General features: G+C 34.1%; 2 protein-coding genes across 4 annotated transcripts in view; one reads left to right on the top strand and one right to left on the bottom strand.

Moving 5' to 3' along the window:
• LOC149790569 (uncharacterized) overlaps positions 1-11,844 on the top strand; it is a 191,274-nt gene extending 179,430 nt beyond the window's left edge. For all 3 annotated transcript variants that reach the window (XM_089972637.1, XM_089972638.1, XM_089972639.1), the window contains 2 exons: positions 1,695-1,809; positions 3,864-11,844. In XM_089972637.1, the coding sequence (XP_089828763.1) occupies positions 1,695-1,809; positions 3,864-4,366 (618 nt within the window). In that variant the 3' untranslated portion in view covers positions 4,367-11,844. The remainder of the gene's footprint in view (positions 1-1,694; positions 1,810-3,863) is intronic.
• Positions 11,845-13,901: 2,057 nt separating this feature from the next.
• LOC149790568 (syntaxin-17-like) overlaps positions 13,902-23,387 on the bottom strand; it is a 32,296-nt gene continuing 22,810 nt past the window's right edge. Inside the window, exon 8 of the mRNA XM_089972640.1 lies at positions 13,902-23,340. Within this exon, the coding sequence (XP_089828766.1) occupies positions 23,120-23,340 (221 nt within the window). The 3' untranslated portion in view covers positions 13,902-23,119. The remainder of the gene's footprint in view (positions 23,341-23,387) is intronic.

Below are 23,387 nucleotides of genomic sequence, written 5' to 3'. Positions count from 1 at the left end.
CTTGTTATGTAAAGCACAATCAACATATTTATCATTTTAAAAGAACAAAACATAAAAGAATTTCTTTAAGTTCATACAAAAAGATAAAAAAAAATATTCTAATATTGATTTGATCAAGTATGCAGTTTTTATTAGGAGTGTAAATTTAGCGATGACATTATTTTTATTAATTTGTAATGTCTAGTAACATTATCATGATCAGTTGATGACAAAATGAAAACTCCATCTTTAGTCACCCTTAAGACAATGTATTTTGTCAGGAAGCTGTCCACTTTATGGGTGGCTTCATCAACAAACGTAAACACTATAAGGTAAATTATCTTACAATGAATGTATTTTGTCAGGAAGCTGTCAACTTTATGGCTGGCTTCATCAACAAACGTAAACACTATAAGGTAAATTATCTTACAATGAATGTATTTTGTCAGGAAGCTGTCCACTTTATGGGTGGCTTCATCAACAAACGTAAACACTATAAGGTAAATTATCTCACAATGAGCTCTACCCAACCAAACCAGGTATAGACTGTGTGTTGAAAAAGACATATGCCAATGACTTTAATAAGCTGGTATAAATGAGCAAGATGCTGGCATTGGGCTGGTTTTGTTAACTCAAAGAATAGAGTTAATGCAGATGCCATTACCTGTACATTGGCATATTATACATGTAGATGCCATCACCTGTATATTGGCATATTATACATGTAGATGCCATCACCTGCACATTGGCATATTATACATGTAGATGCCATCACCTGTACATTGGCATATTGTACATGTAGATGCCATCACCTGTACATTGGCATATTATACATGTAGATGCCATCACCTGTACATTGGCATATTATACATGTAGATGCCATCACCTGGACATTGGCATATACATGTAGATGCCATCGCTTGTAAATTGGCACATTTTTATTTAGAAATATAAAAGACAATATAATTGAATATAATTTTATTTTGAACAATGCAGTCAAAAGTTTCTTCTGTACTATTCATCATATGTATCTTACAGTGGGCTGTGCCCAACCAAGCCAGGTGTACATTGTGTGTTACACCAATGCCCTTAATAAGCTGGAAAAATTAAAAACCAACATGGTGGCCTTGGGTAGATTTAGTTTTGAACTCTAAGAATACTCTCTATATGCAGATGCCATCACCTGTATTTTGGCATATCATACATGTAGATGCCATCACCTGTACATTGACATATCATACATGTAGATGCCATCAGCTGTACGTTGGCATATCATACATGTAGATGCCATCACCTGTACATTGGCATATCATACATGTAGATGCCATCACCTGTACATTGAAATATTATACATGCAGATGCCATCACCTGTACATTGGCATATCATACATGTAGATGCCATCACCTGTACATTGGCATATCATACATGTAGATGCCATCACCTGTACATTGGCATATCATACATGTAGATGCCATCACCTGTACATTGGCATATCATTCATGTAGATGCCATCACCTGTACATTGGCATATCATACATGTAGATGCCATCACCTGAACATTGGCATTTCATCAATGCAAAAAATTTTCACGGTTATAGTTGATAATTAATTTAGCAAGATAAAGGGCAGTACATTTGAACATAATTTAATTTTAATCCAATGCAGTCATAAGTTTCTTCTGTATCATTCATATTGGTTCTCCTTCTTATTTCAGAAAGAAGCTTGTCAGCTGGACACGATGTTGAACAACAGCTTGAGTGCCAGTCAAGACAGCTTGGATGATAATATAGGATTTGATCATGTCATGTGCCATCGTCTTCTTGGAAAAGGTAGATACATACATACATACATATATATATATATATTCTGAACATTACTTTAAGTATTATCACACACCACACACACACACACACACACATATATATATATATATATATATATATATATATATATATATATATATATATATATATATATATATATATGTATGTATATATATATATATATATATATATGCATATTTTGAAGATTACTAGAAGTATTATCACATTACAGTACTGTCCATAATGTGTTGTTCTTTCTTATTTCATTTTCTCAATCAATCAAATCAATATATAGTTTTTTCTCTGGTAATTTTTGGGATATTACACGATGTGTTCCTTTTTAAGATTTTGAAAAATATTATACTTAACAAAAGGCTGAAAATCAGGAATAATGTTTAAATATTTTTATGCTCTAAAATTTTGTTAATAAAAATATGTGTAAAGGTCAACTGTTATCACTTTTGTCTACCTGCTTGTCCATTGGTTTCAGTTCACATTACTGTTAGTGCTATTGCCCATTCCATGTGGTGATCTCTGGTACCATGTGGTTCAATTCCATGTGGTGTTCTCTGGTACCATGTGGTTCAATTCCATGTGGTGTTCTCTGGTACTGTTTGTTTCAAGACTATTCCATGTGGTGTTCTCTGGCACCATGTGGTTCAAAATTATTCCATGTGGTGTTCTCTGGTACCATGTGGTTCAATTCCATGTGGTGTTCTCTGGTTCTGTTTGTTTCAAGATTATTCAATGTGGTGTTCTCTGGTATCGTGTGGTTCAGAATTATTCCATGTATGTTGAAGAACATAATGCCCATAACCGTCTGAGCTGATTTGGAAAGACATGCTTTATAGGTGATGGAGAATGTCTGTCCTTCCATACAATGCATTTTTTATTCTCAGGCTCTAAGTAGTGTATCCTAGTTTCATCACATGTAATAATCTTATCAAGAGAATCATAGCTGTCTTCTTAGTACTTCTATAATAATTCCCTTGTGATTTTTATCCTTATACCCACTTGATCTTCACTAAAAATCTTGGCACCCAAAGTGCACAAACCCTATGCACACCTGACTCCTTGTTTGGAAATTTCCTCTGCACTTCTGTAAGAAATATAAAAAAATTCTGCTTCCTCTGAGACAATAATGTCTTTATTCCTTCACATGTACTTCCATGGAAATGGCTATTTTTTGTTTAAGGAAATGTCCTTGCCATAGCTTTTTATGTAATGGTCTTCCCCCTGCCACCTTAAATGGTCTTCCCTCTGCCATCTTTAATGGTCTTACTAATGTCTTTAACAGTCTCCATGCCATCTTTAACAGGCTCTCTGCCATCTTTAACTGTCTCTATGCCATCTTGAACAGGCTCTCTGCCATCTTTAACAGTCTCCATGCCATCTTTAACAGGCTCTCTACCATATTTAACTGTCTCCATGCCATCTTTAACAGGCTCTCTGCCATCTTTAACTGTCTCCATGCCATATTTAACAGGCTTTCTGCCGTCTTTAACTGTCTGTCATTTTCAATGGTCTCCCTGCCATCTTTCACAGTTTCTCTGCCATTGCTAAAACATTTTATCTGTCTCATTGTTCCAGAAGCATTTCAGGTCCATAAGCAAAATCCATGTCAGCTTGTCTAAGGGATTTTCCCAATTTTACATATAATTTTGCATTCACTCTGTTTGACAAGAACTTGTGTGCTACTTTGTCACAAATATTTCCTACACAACACAGAAAAATACAATGTCACTAACACTGTGACATCATGAACTTAAAAATGATGTTGTGTCCTAAAGTGTAATGTTTTATATTATTGAAGGCCATGTTTTTATACTGGTTGTTATGTTTTGAAAATATTGTATTTGTTCTAGGACATTTTAATCAACCCTCATATTTCACTATTCACTAAATCTCATATATATTTGTAAAGTTCTTTGTTTAGCTTTTTCAAAAGTATGGAGGAATTTGCCACATACGTTTTAATTACTAGAATAGAACATTACTCCTTATGAAATCATGTAATTTCAAGCAATAATTAGTATTTATCTCAAAATGTAAAATTTCAGACAGAAATGATGGCATGAAAGGCGTCCCTCTCCATAGTCAGATGGATTTCTCCAAGTTCTACACACGATATGGCAACCTTGAAAATGAGGCTGTGGCAGCATTTGATTCCCTCAATACAATGTCTACCTCACAAACAGGTAACAACGACACTCACCAGGAAGTGGCCTTAAAAGGGATAAATGATTCAGGTGCTCAATTTAAGAAGAAACCTGCAGTTGCAAAGAAACCATCTCGGGCAGTTATCGAAAACATGAAACAAAAACATAAAACTATAGATTCAGATGTCCAAAAGTATCCACCCTCAAGGCCTAAATTTAAAAGAGAACGGACAGCACTGAACAAGAAAAGTACCAAACAGCATTTACACAAACAATCCAAAATGTCTTCCTCATCTCCTGACTCTCCCATGGATGGGTCTGGTGATGATATCTCCCTCAGTGACTCTTGCTGTGAGAGTTTTTCCTCAGATCTTAGTAGCACGGAAGATATAACAAAAATATAGGATTGAATTGTCATAAAAGTCTATTGATTTCTATAAGGGCTGGTGCTTCATATGTTTTGGTTGGCCTTGATCAACCAATAGTCAGTTCGAATGTCTCTGGGGGGCATACCATTCCATTGCAGGCTAGTTATTGACTGACTGGAGCAAATAAAAACTGATAACACCGTACAACATGACAGAGGTTTCAACCACCAAGTTCTGCTCTGTACCCTCTGTCATTTATCAATTCAAGACACCAGTGGCTACCCCTGTCATTGGTTTACCATCTGTCACTGGAAATTGTTTTGGTAGGTAGGGCTGGATTGTATCACATTGATGGCTGCATATCAGCAAATTTTGTTTGATACATCACATGATAAATTCATAGTTGTGATTGGCTGACTACAGAAATCTATTTTGGGTCAGTATGCATTTCCCCTTGACTAAGAGATGCTGAACTCAGCTGCAGGATAAATGTCTGTTCCATTAGGCACTGTTCCCATGGGCTAATGTTATATGATGTCACATGGTATCATGTGATATATACTCAATAATAGTATTGCCTTCTCCCATGGCAACTGCCCTCCTATATTGTGTATGGTGTACTACATTCATCTTCTGCTCAGAGATTATTCTCCACCAGACAAGACTACAGGACAACAGTTCCCTTGGGAGAAGGCAATGATAAAAAAATATTGCCATTCCTTTTGACCTCTAATATTGCCATTCAAAATGCCCTGTACTGTATTTCCTCATCTATAACATATGCCCAACTCCAAAATGCACTGACCCAGCTCTTTATGGCAAATCAAATTATATGGTGTTTCTTATATTGATGATTTGCGACAAAACAGTCTAGACTTTGATCTACCAGTATATTGCATAATAGCAGACCTGAGTCATTGCTGTTATTATTATGTCTGTGCTGTGGTCCCTCGCTGTAAATTATCTCAGGATAGCATGGTCTCTAATCTAACACAGGTATGGTTATCGATCCCGTTATAATCTACCCCAGTACTTAATCATGGTCTCTGATCTAACACAGGTATGGTTATCGATCCCATTGCAATCTGTCCCAGTACTTAATCATGATCTCTGATCTAACACAGGTATGGTTATCGATCCCATTGCAATCTGTCCCAGTACTTAATCATGATCTCTGATCTAACACAGGTATGGTTATCGATCCCATTGCAATCTGTCCCAGTACTTAATCATGATCTCTGATCTAACACAGGTATGGTTATCGATCCCATTGCAATCTGCCCCAGTACTTAATCATGATCTCTGATCTAACACAGGTATGGTTATCGATCCCATTGCAATCTGTCCCAGTACTTAATCATGATCTCTGATCTAACACAGGTATGGTTATCGATCCCATTGCAATCTGTCCCAGTACTTAATCATGATCTCTGATCTAACACAGGTATGGTTATCGATCCCATTGCAATCTGTCCCAGTACTTAATCATGATCTCTGATCTAACACAGGTATGGTTATCGATCCCATTGCAATCTGCCCCAGTACTTAATCATGATCTCTGATCTAACACAGGTATGGTTATCGATCCCATTGCAATCTGTCCCAGTACTTAATCATGATCTCTGATCTAACACAGGTATGGTTATCGATCCCATTGCAATCTGCCCCAGTACTTAATCATGATCTTTGATCTAACACAGGTATGGTTATCGATCCCATTGCAATCTGTCCCAGTACTTAATCATGATCTCTGATCTAACACAGGTATGGTTATCGATCCCATTGCAATCTGCCCCAGTACTTAATCATGATCTCTGATCTAACACAGGTATGGTTATCGATCCCATTGCAATCTGTCCCAGTACTTAATCATGATCTCTGATCTAACACAGGTATGGTTATCGATCCCATTGCAATCTGTCCCAGTACTTAATCATGATCTCCAATATAACACAGGCATGGATATTGATTCCATTACAAACTGTCCCAGTATAATAATCTCCAATATAACACAGGCATGGATTTTGATTTCATTACAGACTGTCCCAGTATAATAATCTCCGATATAATACAGGCATGGATATTGATTCCATTACAAACTGTCCCAGTATAATAATCTCCAGTATAACACAGTCATGCATTTTAATTTCATTACAAACTGTCCCAGTATAATAATCTCTGACATAACACAGGTATGGATATTGATTCTATTACAGACTGTCCCACTATAATCTCTGATATAACACAGGTAGGGATATTGGTTCCATTACTGACTGTCCCAGTATAATCTCTGATATTACACAGGTATGGATATTGGTTCCATTAGAAACTGTCCCTGTATAATAATATCTGATATAACACAGGCATGGATATTGATTCTATTACAAACTGTCCCAGAATAATATCTGATATAACACAGGCATGGATATTTATTCTTTTATTAAGTGTCTCAGAATAGCGTGGTCTCTGACATAACACATATAATTGTTACTTATTAGCCATGAACTACAGTTTAGTCAAATAAATTAAACAGCAATAATGCAATCAAACCAATTGGATTTGTGACCATACCCACATAATAAGAGAAACAGTGTTATAATGAGGTGATTTATTGTGAGGAACCACTGTATTTAGTATAATTCATAATTCAAATCATGTATGAGATATATTTTATGCATGTACATGCATGTTGGCAATAAATGATCTCAAGCTTTTGTGTAAGTGTTCAAATAAACATTATTATTTCCTGATTGAAACTTTTCAAAATGCTTACACATGACAATATTTCATCATGATGTGAGACTGCCTAATACTGTATGATGTGAGACTACTTAATACTGTATTGAGACAATATTAAATCATGATGTGAGACTACTTAATACTGTATGATGTGAGACTACTTAATACTGTATTGAGACAATATTAAATCATGATGTGAGACTACTTAATACTGTATGTGAGACTACTTAATACTGTATTATGACAATAATCATGATATGAGACTACTTAATACTGTATGATGTGAGACAACTTAATATTGTATTTAGAATATATTAAATCATGATGTGAGACTATCATGATGTGAGACTACTTAATACTGTATGATGAGACTACTTTATACTGTATGATGTGAGACTACTGAATACTGCATGATGTGAGACTACTTAATACTTACAATAATCATGATATGAGACTACTTAATACTGTATGATGTGAGACAACTTAATATTGTATTATGACAATTCAGAAACAAAGTGCCAAATATTTAAAAAAAGAAAAGTATTGGTCTCAAATCCTTTTTTTGTTTGAATCATTGACTCGAATGTTTTAAGTATATTTTATCCAAATGTATATATTTACATACAGCTTGGGTCCAATTTCAAAACAACTCAGACCCTCATCTGCCATTGCAAAATGTTCTGTCAGATCAGGATATATTTAGTCCAATATATAAGCCTTGAAACCTGTACTGATACCTATTTGATACATCATGCAATTGTGCAGACAATCTTGTCTGCAATACATCTGTATATTTTAACCAGAGCTTCTTGTGGCTCTTGACTTATGGTCATCTGAAGGGTCATGTTGGTGATACGTACAGATTACTTTTAGATCATTTGCCATGTTTGACAGCTGGTAAATCCACATGGAATAACACAACCCTACCTCCTGTCACCATTTTGAATTTCATGGCTACAGTTTGGTGTTACGTCAGATCCAGCACCACCAGATGCTATCTATTTTAACAAAAAAACTTTATCCTGTTACACGTTAAATGATTAATCCACTACAAAGCAATTTGAAATATTTTTATCCAGCATTTTAATTTTTTTGGACCAGTCACACATCAAAATGACTTGAATGATAAATCCACTATAAAAAAGGTAACTTGAAATATTTGTACCTGTTATATACAGATGCTTGTTTCCTAAGCACATGACAATCACGTGACAAATCCATGGATGTTTGACTGGAGTTGCCTGACCAAAGCAGCTGAAACTGTCAAATGAGCAAATGAGCAAAATGTCACATCTGACTGGTTGTTGGATTTGATGGAACAGCTAGATGTAGCTGGTAGTGATTAAACTCAAAATGGTGACAAGAGGTAGGGTCGTGTTATTCCATGTGGATTTACAAATTATAAAACAGGTAGTTTGGATAGAATTGTATTATTCCACATTGAATTACATGTACAAAAATACGATTTTATCCAGATATATTCTGCACATATTGCCAAACCAATTGTAAAGCAAGAGCTGTGAAAAATGCTAGTAACTGTATGAAATATACACTGATAAGTTGATAGATCTGTCTGCACACAATTCTAATGATCAGGTGATATCAAACCTAAACCATCTGTTAGTATCAGTGCAGGTTTGGGGGATGATTTATCAAAGTAGGGTTTATTCTGTTTGTTATACTGATTAGTGCTATATAAACTGAATAGACCCAGGTTTTTTGGCGCAACATGTGACAGCAGATCTGGGTCTATGCTGTTTATAGATGGATTGGACTTGTACATAAGTATGTATGGCATATTGTTTGCTGCTATTAAGTTTGCAACAATAACTAGTTAACAGAATATCTGTATTTTTAAAAATATTGTATGTTTAGGAGAGATCTGTTATATGTACAGTAATGATAACAGCAAATAAACACCTTTATGCAAATGTTTCATGTGCAATGCACAATTTTACCTATGTGCATTGAAGCTTCTATGACATAACAATTTTATACCTACAGTTTTTAGAACATTCAGGGTGGAAAGTTTTATACATTCATACTTTTGTACAATTTATGAACCTAATAATTACTAAAAGAAATTTATATATAGTACCTGTTGTTATTTATTTCAAGTTTGGGTATTATTACACATTATTACAATGTTTTACATATATTCTACAAGATATTTTTAATTTTATGTATTATGTGTGTGTATGTGTATATATATGTAATTATTTTTATTTTAGTTCATTATGTGTCAGGTTAAGAGTTTAATAAATATATTGTTTTTATTCATGTAATAATATTTAATGACACTGTATATCATTATTTTATAACTTAATATATCATATATTCTTGCTTATAAGTCAAGTCCAGCTATAAAAATAATAGATGTTAATCTGCTATCGCAAACTGCGCTGGCATATTAGAGTCTATGTTGATTGTTCTATCGATTACTTATAACAAACTGCAGAGACCCAGATCTGTTGTCGCATTATGCAACAACAGAACTAGGTCTGTGCAGATTGCAGTTGGACACGGCTTATCGGCAAGTGTAGATGGTATTCGAAATTAAATACTAGATCTAGATATGGATAGATCATGTATGGAATGTTGGTACTGTTCATTGCATGTGAAAGTCGGTAATATTCCTTGATAGGTGGATGACTTGTAGGTGACTTATGTATCACTCCTAGATTTGTAATGGTACATGACTTTCAAGAGTACCAGTTTTCATTTGTATATAACATCAAATTACAAGCCAACTATAATACAAAGGTTATGAAGTAAAAGTTGCTTGCAGTGTTGTAATGTGGGTCCAAGGTAGCAAACTTCAACACTTTGTAACTACAGGGTCCTGGGTTCATTTCCCAGTAATAGTAGGAACAGGAGGTAATGGTCATTCAAACATTGTGATCAGCTTTCATAAAATTGTCACAGATAACACAAAACGAACCCTCCTATGATTTCTAGAGCACTTTTCAGTTACTTATTAGGACTTAAGGAAAGCTTGACCACTTGACTGCTTTTGATCAATGGGAGTCTTAATGACTGCTTTTGACCAAATACCAATATAACATTATATATAAGACCATACTTGGCCAGGTCAGTGACCTGAAGCCCACTATGGACTCTTGCTAAGCTGTAATAACCTATATGGATGCAGATGCAACTTAATTGTAAGAACTACAGCAGCAACACTAACAACTACAGACAGGGAGTATCAATGGGAGTCTTAAGAGTGCTGTTTTGTCTGATTACACATTAAAAACAGAAAACTTGTTACTAACTAGAAGTTACTGATAAGGTAAAGGTCATTGGTAGAGTCCACATACAAACTTATTGTATACTTATTCTGGGAAGCAAATAATGATATACTTAAATATCACTTTCATAAATGTCTCATATATACAATTTACAATCTCATTAAACACATGCAGTCCTAACATGCTAACAAGTGTTATTAATGGTTTATTCAAAGACAACATTTTCATTTGTGTTTATTTTCACTTTTCATAATCCAGACTAATTTGCTCATCCTAAACAGCTTTTTTATCACATTCACAACAGTATGCATATATATATATATACCTACTGATGTGATATGTAATGTTACTGTTGCATGTATTTAAAATTTCATCTCTACAAGGTTAAACAGATCTTGGGAAAGTGAAGCCACTGTTTACTAGCTGTCCAGTATTGGGCCAGTTTGGTTATTTTATGGAGTTTGTTGTTTAGAAATGCATGAAATATTACTTTGTAAAAATCAAACACTGACTCAGTCCATCAGAATATCCTTGTCTCTTTCCAATGGGAGCTGAATAACTTGGACATTCTAATTATTATCACATCTTATGAATGACCACAACACATAGAAATAATGGTCTTCATAATGAAAGATGTGCATTAAAACAACATTTTATTACATTTCCAACATCAATACCTTTACTGTAAATATTTAATGGCATTACTGGAAATTTTTGAATTAAAACTTCCAATGGAATTAGCCTCAAAACATTGTATACATTGGTATTAATGATGAGACATCATCAAGTGTTGTGACATCAACATAATAAGAACCACAGGTATAAGGGCAATGTATAATTGACACTCTTAGGTGAACATTTATTTCTACCGTGATGGAAAAGGTCGAGGATATTCTGGTTGTGACTAAATATAAGATGTGGCTTTGTAAAGGGAGGTAATTATTTTATTTTGTTCAAGCAACAAATACATTAAAAAGTATCTGTCAACTGTCAGTTTAAGCTGGAAAATTAAAGGAAAAAAGAAAAAGTACCTAGTTCTTTTATATTTTGAAATTCTTCTGCCAAGAAGTGAAAAATATTATTTTATGCCAAGAGTTTATGTCATAGATATCAAGAAATGTGAAATTAAGTTCGATTCAAATTAGTCATGGATTTGTCTTGTTATACATAAGAAGAAAATGTCAAAACAAGACACAATATTGAGAGAATTAATGCAAAACAATAACAGGCCTAATCACTCATCTGGCATAAATTCGTCTACAGGCAAGTATAGCGGTAATAAAGATGGAAAGGTCTTGACATGTTCAGTTAAAGCGATTGGGTTGAAAATGGTCTCAGAGTAACTTCAGCTGAACTAAATATTCTATTTGTATCTTTCTTATGAATGTGAACTATTTTACTGACATCTTTTCTTATGAATATGAAATATTCTATTGGTATCTTATGAATGAGAACTATTTTATTGACATTTTTCTTATGAATGTGAACTTCTTTACTGGCATATTATAAATGTGAATCATTTTATTGGCATCCTTCTTATCAATTGTATTGTATTGTATTGGCATTTTTCTAATGAATGGGAACTATTTTACTGGTGTCTTTCCAATGTGAAAGGTGTTCATATTAGACTATCCAATCTGGTCTGATATAGTCAGGTAGTTCTGGATAGAGTATTATTCTATGAAGTTTCCTTCCTCATATATTAATTGCAATACTTGATGACAGTTATTGTACATTTTCCACCTGTTTGCTGTGGAAGCCACACTGTTGCTAGGGGAACTGTTCCACACACAATTTTGTCATGGCATTTTGTTAGAAACTTTATTGTTAAGTTTAATCAAACTTGGCTGAGCCTTGCTGAAGAAGTTTTCTTCGTGGTTGCTGTAGAATTCACATCATAGATATAAACTCCACATCACAGACAGGGCTTCCAGCCAAGTCAAATTCTGGTAGAATATATCTTACGAATCGTTTCTATCAAGTTTGATCAAAATTGACTTTCTGGTGAAGAATCAAAAACAAGTTTTTTCACCTACTGGCAAAAGAAGTCAGACTTTTCTTAGGGTAACCAACTCAAACATAGTTATGGCAAAATATGACACATGAAATCTTTAAACAAAGTTTGATCCAGAATGGATCAGCTTTTCAGATAAAGTCAAAAACAGATCTCCCTCCTAATGCGATGGAAGCAACATTTTTGCTAGGGAGCCACCCTGAAACAGATTTGGTAAACCATGTCATATGCATGGTTCCAACTAAGTTTAACTGAAATTAACTGTTATAGCCAAGTGAAGAAGAGATTTTCAAAATGGTTGCAATGGTAGGAAAGTCACCCAACTTTTTAACTAGAATAGAAACTAACGTATGAAACATTCCAAACATTAATAAAATATGACTAAACCTTTCTGAAAAGAAGTTAAAAATAGGTATAGAAACCACGGGTATCCGTCTCAAAATCAGATCTAAAAGACTGTCTTATAAAACATCCCAATCACGTTTGATCAAAATTAGCTTGTCTGTTCTGGAGAAGTTCCATGCAAGTCACCATATTCCTACAGAAGCCATCCCAAAAGTGAAGTGTTTTTGAAAGAAATATATCCTAATAAACATTTTCACTACTTTTAATCAAATTCAGATAAGGGATTAGAGAGAATTGAAAATTGGTTTTCCACATGATTGCCAAGAATCCAGGTCTCTGCTAGGGCAGTCATCCTTCATAAATCCAGGCCATTGCTAGGCCAGCTATTTTTGATAAATCCAGGCCATTGCTTGGAAAGTCATTCTTGATGAATCCAGGCCATTGCTTGGACAGTCATCCTTGACGAATCCAGGCCATTGCTAGGACAGTCATCCTTGACACAATTTTGGTAAAGCACATTTAGAACATTCTAACCAAGCTTAATCAAAACTGGAAATGTTGACAATAGGTTTCACATATGGTTGCTATGGAAGCCACACCATTTCTAAGGCAGCCACCCCTAGCACAAGTTTGATAAAGCATGTCTTAAGAAACAATCCTAACTACTTGGATCAAACTCTGCTCAGCATTTAAAGAGAAGCTGAACAAGTTTTCCACATGGTTGCTAAGGAATCTACGCTACTGCATGGGGAGACACCCTAGACACAAGTTTGATAAAACTTGTCCTACCAAGTTTAATCGAAATTGGTTCAGCCATTCTAGATAACAAGTTGATATTAGCTTTTTCCATATGTTTGCTATGGTAAGCACATAGTTATAGTGGTGCCATCCTAGGCACAAGTTTAATACAGCATGTGTTAGAAAACAGTACTACTAGTTTTATCAAAATTGGCTGGGCTGTTTTGAAAAGAAGTTAAACATTCCCCATGTTGGTTGCAAAGAAAGCCTCATCGTGACCATTACTAGGAGAGTCACCTTAACAAAATTTTGGCAGGGCATGTCCTAAGGAATAATCTTACTAAATTTGATTGTAAGTGGTCTAGAGATTTAGGAAAAAAAGTTGAAAATACCAATGTTGACAGAAGACATAAAATGAATGCAAGATGATACCATAAGCTCAGAGGCCTTGTAGCCGACTTGGCTAAAAATAAAAAAAAACATGTTTAGTTCTTAGCATCTTTTTATTTCATTTTGCATTATTTTGCGAAGCAAAGCACAATGTTAAAATTCACATAAAAAAATGAAAGGACAGTTAAAGCACCTTTGATTTCTGAATGCATATTCCAACTAGATTAGGCTTGTAACACACATGCTTTCACTGCAGCACAAAATGTCTTTGTGCAAAAAATTCCAAAGTCAAGAACATTTGCAAAATTGATTTTAATTGCACAACAAATCTAGTTTGGTCATCTGTATAGTTGTTTACGATATACAAAAAGGCTAGAACCGGCAGGTAGACTGCAGACCTGAAGCATTGCTATAAGCCTTGTGACCATGAAGTTCAAAAGGTTAACAGCAAGTGCATCACATAATTTGTTCTGGCTTCATAACTTGACATCCCATGTACTAACAGAAGTTATCAATAGGTTTATTTTATAACCTGACATCACATACCATGTACTAACAGAAGCCATGCAAGGGTTTATTTCATAAACTGACATTCCATTTATTACTAGAAGACATGAAATGGCTATTTCATAACCTGACATCCCATGTATTAATACAAGCCTTGACAGGGTTTAAGAAATATAATCAATCAAAAACCCAAAACCAAAACTTCAACAGAAAAAATTTACATATCTTCATAACTATTCAAGACATTTAAGAAATATATGCAAATAAATAACTGGAAATAAAATCTTCATGCCAGTTTCTTATGACTGTGACTTAAGCCTTAAAACATGAGCAGGAAATGCATGCACATGAAGAACTTCGACCAAATCATTACCAAAACTCGGTGCCACTACCAGCAACATTAAGTGCTGCATCTCACTTTTATACCAAGGTCTGATAAAAATTGCTGAAATATCAAACTAATCAGATCGTCTATTTCAGTTATTAATATGATTCAATTTACTTAAATAATTCAAGAGGTTTTCTCAATTTTTATTTAAATATTGAAAATGTTAATGACCACAAGGTCTATAAAAGAAAGCTTATAAAAATCTTGAATTGTACAATAAATCTAATCAGGACATCTGCATATCCATAGACAAAAAGTGTTGCAACTTCAAAGTTAATCCTATGTGGAGGTAGTCTTAATAGACTGCAATTTCGTTTTTGCAGTGACATTTCCAGTGAACAAAATAGATGAGTTTTCTGTATATTACTACACTGACATACATCTGAGGCATATTTCAGTCTCACAGAAATATTCAAAGTGGTTTGAATGATAGAAAGGATGCTACCAAAATCCAAGAATACACCACTATCAGTACATGCCTGTTACATGTAGCATATATAAACAGTAAACAGTTATGATTGGAGCTGATGTAAAACTATCCTATGGGTAGTTTAAACTGCGGGAATTAAAATGCAAACAGTCAGGTTATAAACCTCCATTTCACATATTTCTTAACTGGCTGACAATAGCTAGTAAGATGTGTTTGAAGACTGCAGTAGGTGAGCCCATTGTGCTAATTTCCATAGGTATGATCAGGAAGTGGAACAACCCGACAGGTAAATCAGAGATGCTAGATGCGTGTAGGAGAACAAAATGTATTATTATGCATCACTGCTCTGAATGAAAATGTTTAATGTATTATAGGTTTCTGACAAGTCTGTGAACAGCGGCAACATTTCTTTGAAGTAAGATTTGACTGCATATATAAAATACAAAGCATGATCATTTCAGTTGTCAGAATAGTGTTCAAGTGTAATTCATTTCTGAAGCCGATTTAGGAAGCAAATAGCTATCAATAGTATCAGCAAAGCCCAACAAAAATAAATTTCAAAACTGGTCGACGGTGTCTGGGTTTTTGGAATTCCAGTTAGTGCTTGTGATTTTTTCTTCTTCTTTGATCACTGAATTGTTTGTTGGCTGTTTCCAGGCACATCAACATGTGAAGGGCTATAAAGTCCTGATGCAAAAGGAGTAAAGTGCCTTGCCCCAAGGCATTACAGTAGGACCTTCTTTCTAACCAACAACCTTTTTACATTTGAGTCTGGCATACTAACCACTGCAGCTCCCTAAATATGAATGAAATCAAAGTGATAAATGAGAAAACAAACACCAAAAGTTGTAAATATTGTTATGCAGACTTGTACTGTCATGTCTTAGGACTATGTTCAATAGCACGCCATTTTTTAAGCTTTCACCATAACGAAAATTAAAAATTAAATGTTTTTCATTCTTTGTTCATTCAAAATATCCTTGTATTATTCTTTAGCAAGAAAGAACTGGAAATGAATGTTTAACAAACTAGGTTCATATTTCCCTCTGTATTAAGCTTTCTTATTCTCCACCTATACAATATTAAAAACAATTCCGTATTATGGCACACGTGATACATATATTACCTTGACATACCATTAAGAAACCAATGAACAGGAAAATCTATTTAAATAGAACTCATTGCTAACTTTCTTTACCTCGCACGTAAACTAGGTTTCAACAATTCCTGTACTTGTTTATTAAAATGTCTGCAGCCATGAAATTAAACTACATTATGTGTAACCTCAATTCCTAAAATTCAAAATTTTATTATGCTGAGGTGGACTTAGTCCAAAAAGAACATGAACTATTTAATCTACTATAATGCACCTGTCAGATAAGCATGGGCTTTTAAAAAAATGCGTTCTTACATTCTGAAAGAAGACATGTTGAAAACAATAACATATCTACTACATACATGTACAAGCTAACAAGAAAAACATAACTTTGTTTTAATGATATGGATGTTACTGATATTAAATAGCATTTCAGGGACAGGGGTCATAACTCAGTTTTGTTGGAAAATGGAAAATGGAATCTAACCTAAATTGTCTTAAGTTTCAGCATCATACCAAATTTAATCCTTGAAGTCTTTAAAAACACACTGAGTATAAATGAAATTATTGGTGTATAGGACAGGAAAAACATTATTAAAAGATGGTTTGTACACTAAAAAAAAACTGTTCTTTGTACTAAGTCCATGGTACCCTTATCTGCTTTTACTGCAAAGGATTGGGTGTGGGGTGGGGGTGTTAAATATAAATATATTAGTAATTATAATAATGATTAAAAGTCAAAAAAAAGGATTAATGATTAGGTAATAATGAAAAATATTATGACATCACAAAACTATATCTCCATGAAATCACCCATCTAATTTCAACCACAATATTTGTTTCACCATGAGCATAACTAATTTTACAGTATTTAAAAAGTGATATCTCCTGACATCAATATTGTTTAATAATATCCTGTGTACACATATGTTGTCTTATTACTGATAATTTGGGGATATTTGCCATCTTGTTCTTGGTAATTATGGGATAACAACCCTGAAGCTGTCATCTTGTTATTGGTAATTACTGAAAAACAGTCCTGAATCTGCCATCTTATTACTGATAAATAGGGCATAACAGTTGAATCTACTATCTTATTATTGGCAATTAGGGGATAACAGTCTTGAATCTACCATCATATTATTGGTACCAGGGATAACAGTCTGTCTTGAATCTGCCAGGTTATTATTGGCAATTAGGGGATAATAGTATTAAATCTGCCATCTTATTATCAACAATCAAAGCCTTAAATGAGGTTACCCACATTCCAACATATTGTTACCCACATTCAACATATTGTTATCCACATTCAACATACTGTTACCCACATTCCAACATATTGTTATCCACATTCAACATACTGTTACCCACATTCCAACATATTCTTATCCACATTCTAACATACTGTTATGCACATTCCAACATACTGTTACCCACATTCAACATACTGTTACCCACATTCCAACATATTCTTATCCACATTCTAACATACTGTTATGCACATTCCAACATACTGTTACCCACATTCCAACATACTGTTACCCACATTCCAACATACTGTTACCCACATTCCAACATATTGTTACCCACATTCCAACATACTGTTACCCACATTCCAACATATTGTTACTGACATTCCAACATATTGTTACGCACATTCAACATACTGTTACCCACATTACAACATATTCTTACACAATTCTAACATACTGCTATCCACATACAACATCTGTGAAAACAGTCAAAATGGTTTTCCATGGAACAAGGAAGCTATGATGCAATAATAATGCATTTCACTGTAGTAAATCTTGCACATCTGACCAATTAGCATATTACATTCATCATTGTATTAGAATGAGATCAGAGGATGATGTCCCATACAATAAATAAGTCAGCACAAAGCACTGACAAATTAAAATTCTGCTATAAAATTCTAACATTTTCTTTCACGCACAAATGCAGCACTAATCATAAATAAACAGTCTAGCATACATAACAGCCATGGAGTACCGACACTAATGGCTTTTCAAGTTTGTGACAAATGGATCACTTCCTGTATTTAGAATGGAATGTGCATAAATATCACTTTAAAAAATTTGCTAAATAAACCAGTCTATACATTAATACATAAAACATAAATGGATGAAATCTCAGATTTGATAAGGTAAACAATTTCAGATTCAGTCAATAACAAATTGTTGAAATTTCCAGAACTGCAAACTGACATTTATCAAAGCAGATCCCCATGCTTTATGAGTATTAACTATATAAAGTTATAACAATTACGTGCAACATGTACTATAATCTGTAACATATTTACATCTGCCATGAACCAATTAACATATATACAGGATTAAACATGATCTGTAAAATGACAAGTGAAAATTGTGACACAAAATTAAATATAAAAGTAGTACTTTGGAAGAATATAACAGGCACTATAGTCCCTGACCTGCAGTATTTAGCCCCATTTACCAAGCACTAATTATTAAATAAGCAAATATGTATCAAATATGAACAACTGAATGAATTAGCTTCCCACAACACCTTTAAATGTACATCTCAATTTGACAGGTTAAATCAAGTAAAATTACATGTCATAAATACAACTTGAAACCAAATAAATGTTTCCATGGATACTGATTCAACTTCCATTCAGCTGACTGCAACTTTTGCCCATATCACAGGTTTCATCAGGAATAAGACAAATTCAAATTTCCAATAGCACTGTCCTTTAACAACAAATCTAATGAAATAAAAATACTCCCATCAATTAGGGGAAACAAGAATCACAAACCTTTTTGGAAAGATTACTGAAGCATACTGCATGTAACTAAAAACATCCAATGTCTGGGATGGTTTGCTTGCCTAATTTATGTTTGATTGATCTCTTTGCAAAGTGAATGTGTGTGTGTGATTTGGATTTTTAACATAGCTTTAACAATTTTTCAGTCATATTGTTACAATGTCTGCAGTATGGCAGTTTATGGTGATGTATAGCACTGGGGCATCATGCTGCAGACATGTGGCTTGATGTCGTATCCAGTCACATTATCCTGACACCAGGCCTACCAGTCCTAACACTAACCTCTTAAAGCTGAGCACCAAGTGAGGCAGCTGTTAGTACCATTTTTGTAAGTCTTTTGTATGACTCAGTCAGGGATCAAACCCATGACCTCCCGCATCCGAGGTGGATGCTCTAACCACTAGGCCACTGGAGCGATCGGAAAGTGACTTTAAAACACAAACAAAAACCATTCATATGGCTAATAATGGCATCTAGAATGATGCTGTCTGTACTTTCACATGGAGATTTCCCAAAGATAATACAAAGAAGATGTCTGTAATATCAACATTCAATACATTTCAAAGTATAACAATTACTGACAAGCAAAAAAATAGACATCAACGTTTTGTTGTAAATTATCAACCTGTCAACATTCAAGATTACAGAAGATAACAATACAAAAATGAAAAATATTTAAACATTTTTTGATTTTTAAAATGTTTTTAAGAACTGCCTTGACCTTTATGGTATTTATAATTCCCAGTGAACTTTTTAACTTTCAAATTACCCAGGATATATGGGTAGATCAAGATGCAAGTCACAAATAAATAGAGTGACTCATTTAGTTGTAAAATGCACCTTGACAAATACCACCAGTATGTGCTAATAAGCTATGTCCAACTGCAAGAAGCATAGCTACTGATCTGCCATTTCATTATGCACTGGTAGCTAAGGGTCTACGTTGTTCACTCTACAGATTATTCCTAACAAACTGTAGAGACCTGGACCTATTGGTGCATTATGCAGTGGCAGGTATGGATCTGTGTATTCTGCATCTGGACTTGTATTATAAGCAAGTACATACAGTATGATAGACTCTGCTAAAAATTACATTTCATGCCTGAACTATCAACCAAAATTAAAAACATTCCTTTGAACTGATGCAAATAATGATCACCACTCAGTCAAAATGACAGTTATGCACAAATAATCATCACCACTATTTCAAAATAATAATTATATTCAAATAATGATCACCACTAATTCGAAATGATGATTATGTACAATGTCCAATATTTACAATATCAGAATGATGTATAAAATAATGTTTTGTATTCAGTCAATGCTGTCTCAATCAATGTGCAATGTTGGGTTTGTTTTATGTCCTTCGTTTCTTCTTAAATTGCTGCTCATGATCTTAAGTTCTGCTAATACATTCAAAATAGAGGTAAATGACCAAAAACACCACACATGCAATCCTAACATTTCAGGCTCTCAAAAAAATGTGGTCACTGCTTAGAGGATAAACAAAATATTAGTGCAAGCAGAGGATTTAACAAGGAACTCATAGGGACTGCTGTATCTAACAAGGACCCCTGCATCTAGCAAGGAACTCACAGGGACTGATGTATATAACAAGGAACTCACAAGGAACCCTGTATCTAGCAAGGAACTCACAGGGACTGCTGTAACTAACAAAGGAACTCACAGGAACTGCTGTATCTAACAAAGGAAGTCAGTACACAGGTCAATGTGATGAAAATGTTTAATGAGTACAAAAAGGCAAGAAGAATATATATGAACTAGTTCAAATGAACTATGATCAAAAAGGCAAGAAGAATATATATAAACTAGTTCAACTGCATCAAACTGGGAACTATGATCAAAAGGCATGAAGAATATCCATGAACTAGTTCAACTACATTAAACTGGGAACTATGATTAAAAGGCAAGAACAACATACATGAACTAGTTGAAATGAACTATGATCAAAAGGCATGAAGAATATATATGAACTAGTTCAACTGCCTCAAACTGGGAACTATGATCAAAAGGCATGAAGAATATACATGAACTAGTTGAAATGAACTATGATCAAAAGGAATGAAGAATATACGTGGACTAGTTTAACTGAATCAAACTGGGAACTATGATCAAAAGGCATGAAGAATATACATGAACTAGTTGAAATGAACTATGATCAAAAGGAATGAAGAATGTACGTGAACTAGTTGAAATGAACTATGATCAAAAGGAATGAAGGATGTACGTGAACTAGTTTAACTGAATCAAACTGGGAACTATGATCAAAAGGCATGAAGAATATACATGAACTAGTTCAACTGCATCAAACTGGGAACTATGATCAAAAGCTCAGCAGGTATTGCACTTTCTCAAATTTACTCCAAGCATTTTACAGCATTAAATAATGATAATTTATAAAGTTATATGAATGAAATCAGACAACAAATGAAACACCAAATGATCTGGACTTACTTTAAGATGACCACAGAAAGAAAATAAGAATTGAAAATGAAATAAACATTAAAACAGAAGTTATCCTCTAAAATATGACACATTAATTTTGCCACTTCTTCATCGATGTTTCAACATCTGTTTTTACTTACATGAGTACATTTCTTCTTAAGGTTTACTTTAGCTGATGCTGGCTGACCTTCCCTTTTTTTGAACCTGAGATAGTCTTAGACAAAAATATTCCTGAAATTTTAGTTGTACTTAATTTTCTCTTTTATTTATACATTTCAGACATCTGGCTTTTCTCCTTTTCTCGTTCATTTTAACATTTCATACTTCTGGCTGTTCTAGAATAAAAATGATGTTTGGGTAAATTGCAAAACAATTAAATATTGCTGTCTGGCAGTATCTGAGAATTTCTACATTACCCCATAACAATTCAACTACGGAAAATAAACCTACAAGGGTTTGCCAATGTCAGTATAACAAAAATGCTGTACGTATACCATATAATAATAAGCGTACAGAGAAAATAAGCCTACAAGGGCATGCCAATATCAGTGTAACAAAAATGCTGTACGTATACCACATAATAATAAGTGTAGGTAGAAAATAAGCCTACAAGGGCTTGCCAATGTCGGCATAACAAAAATGCTATACATATACTATTTAAAAATAAGTGTGCACAGAAAATAAGCCTACAAGGGTTCTTCAATATCAGTATAACAAAAATGCTGTACGTGTACCACATAATAATAAGTGTAGGTAGAAAATAAACCTACAAGGGCTTGCCAATGTCAGTATAACAAAAATGCTATACATGTACTATTTAAAAATAAGTGTGCACAGAAAATAAGCCTACAAGGGTTTGTCAATATCAGTATAACAAAAATGCTGTATGCGTACCACATAATAATAAGTGTAGTAGAAAATAAGCCTACAAGGGCTTGCCAATGTTGGTATAACAAAAATGCTATACATATACTATTTAATAATAAGTGTGCACAGAAAATAAGCCTACAAGGGTTTGTCAATATCAATATAACAAAAATGCTACACAATTTCCATATATACTTGCAAGTAAGGTCAAACTGTAAACAAAATAGACCCTGATCTGTCTTCACACAATGCACCAGTAAATCAAGTCTTTTGTTATTTGTCCTACAAGCTGCAAGAAATTGCAAAGACCAAGATCTGCCAGTGTCTTATGCAATATCAGATCTGGGTCTCTGCTGTTTGCAGCTGGATCTGTACATTAGTATATAAAGCACAGGTGTTAGAGAGAAACAACTGTTAAGACGTTAACTTTACTCTTCTGATGTTATTTCTTCCTAATTAGGCGAGGGATTGGATAATTTATATATTTACCTCACTCTGAATCAGCCTTTTTTACTATCAATCTTTTCTTTAATCAACCATCAGCCATAATTATAAAGTGTGCTATTCAACTGCATAAAAATCAAAGCCTTTTTATACATCCCTACTGAAAGAAACTGCATATATCATCACCAATTAAAAAAATAGTTGTGAACACTTCTCCCGATTTTATGGTATTGTATGCTGCCATAAAACATACTTGTGTGATAACTGAAGTTCTAAATGATAATTGTTTCTCTGACACAGGCCAGCTATGGACAATCTGTCTCTGTATCTTCTCTTTCTAATTCTTCTGATGTTGATTTAGCCTTCCGTCGCCATTCAAACCATGATGAAGAAGCCTCTGAGCTTCCTGTTGTTTCTTCTGGGGCAACATCTGGCATAGAGAATGACCTTTTCTGTTTCAAATTTTTCAGTTCCACATCCGTGATATTATCCTGTCTTTTCTTGATAAATTTTCCACTGAGAAAACCTGTGAGAATTTAGAAGGATTAAATGCGTATTTAAAAGACAGCAAAA

Source organism: Sinohyriopsis cumingii, chromosome 10 (assembly GCF_028554795.1).
Source record: "Sinohyriopsis cumingii isolate HCF-2022 chromosome 10, ASM2855479v2, whole genome shotgun sequence".
Classification (NCBI taxonomy): Eukaryota; Metazoa; Mollusca; class Bivalvia; order Unionida; family Unionidae; genus Sinohyriopsis; species Sinohyriopsis cumingii.
The sequence above is the reverse complement of the archived record's forward strand: the minus strand, read 5'-3'. Positions and strand labels throughout refer to the sequence as shown.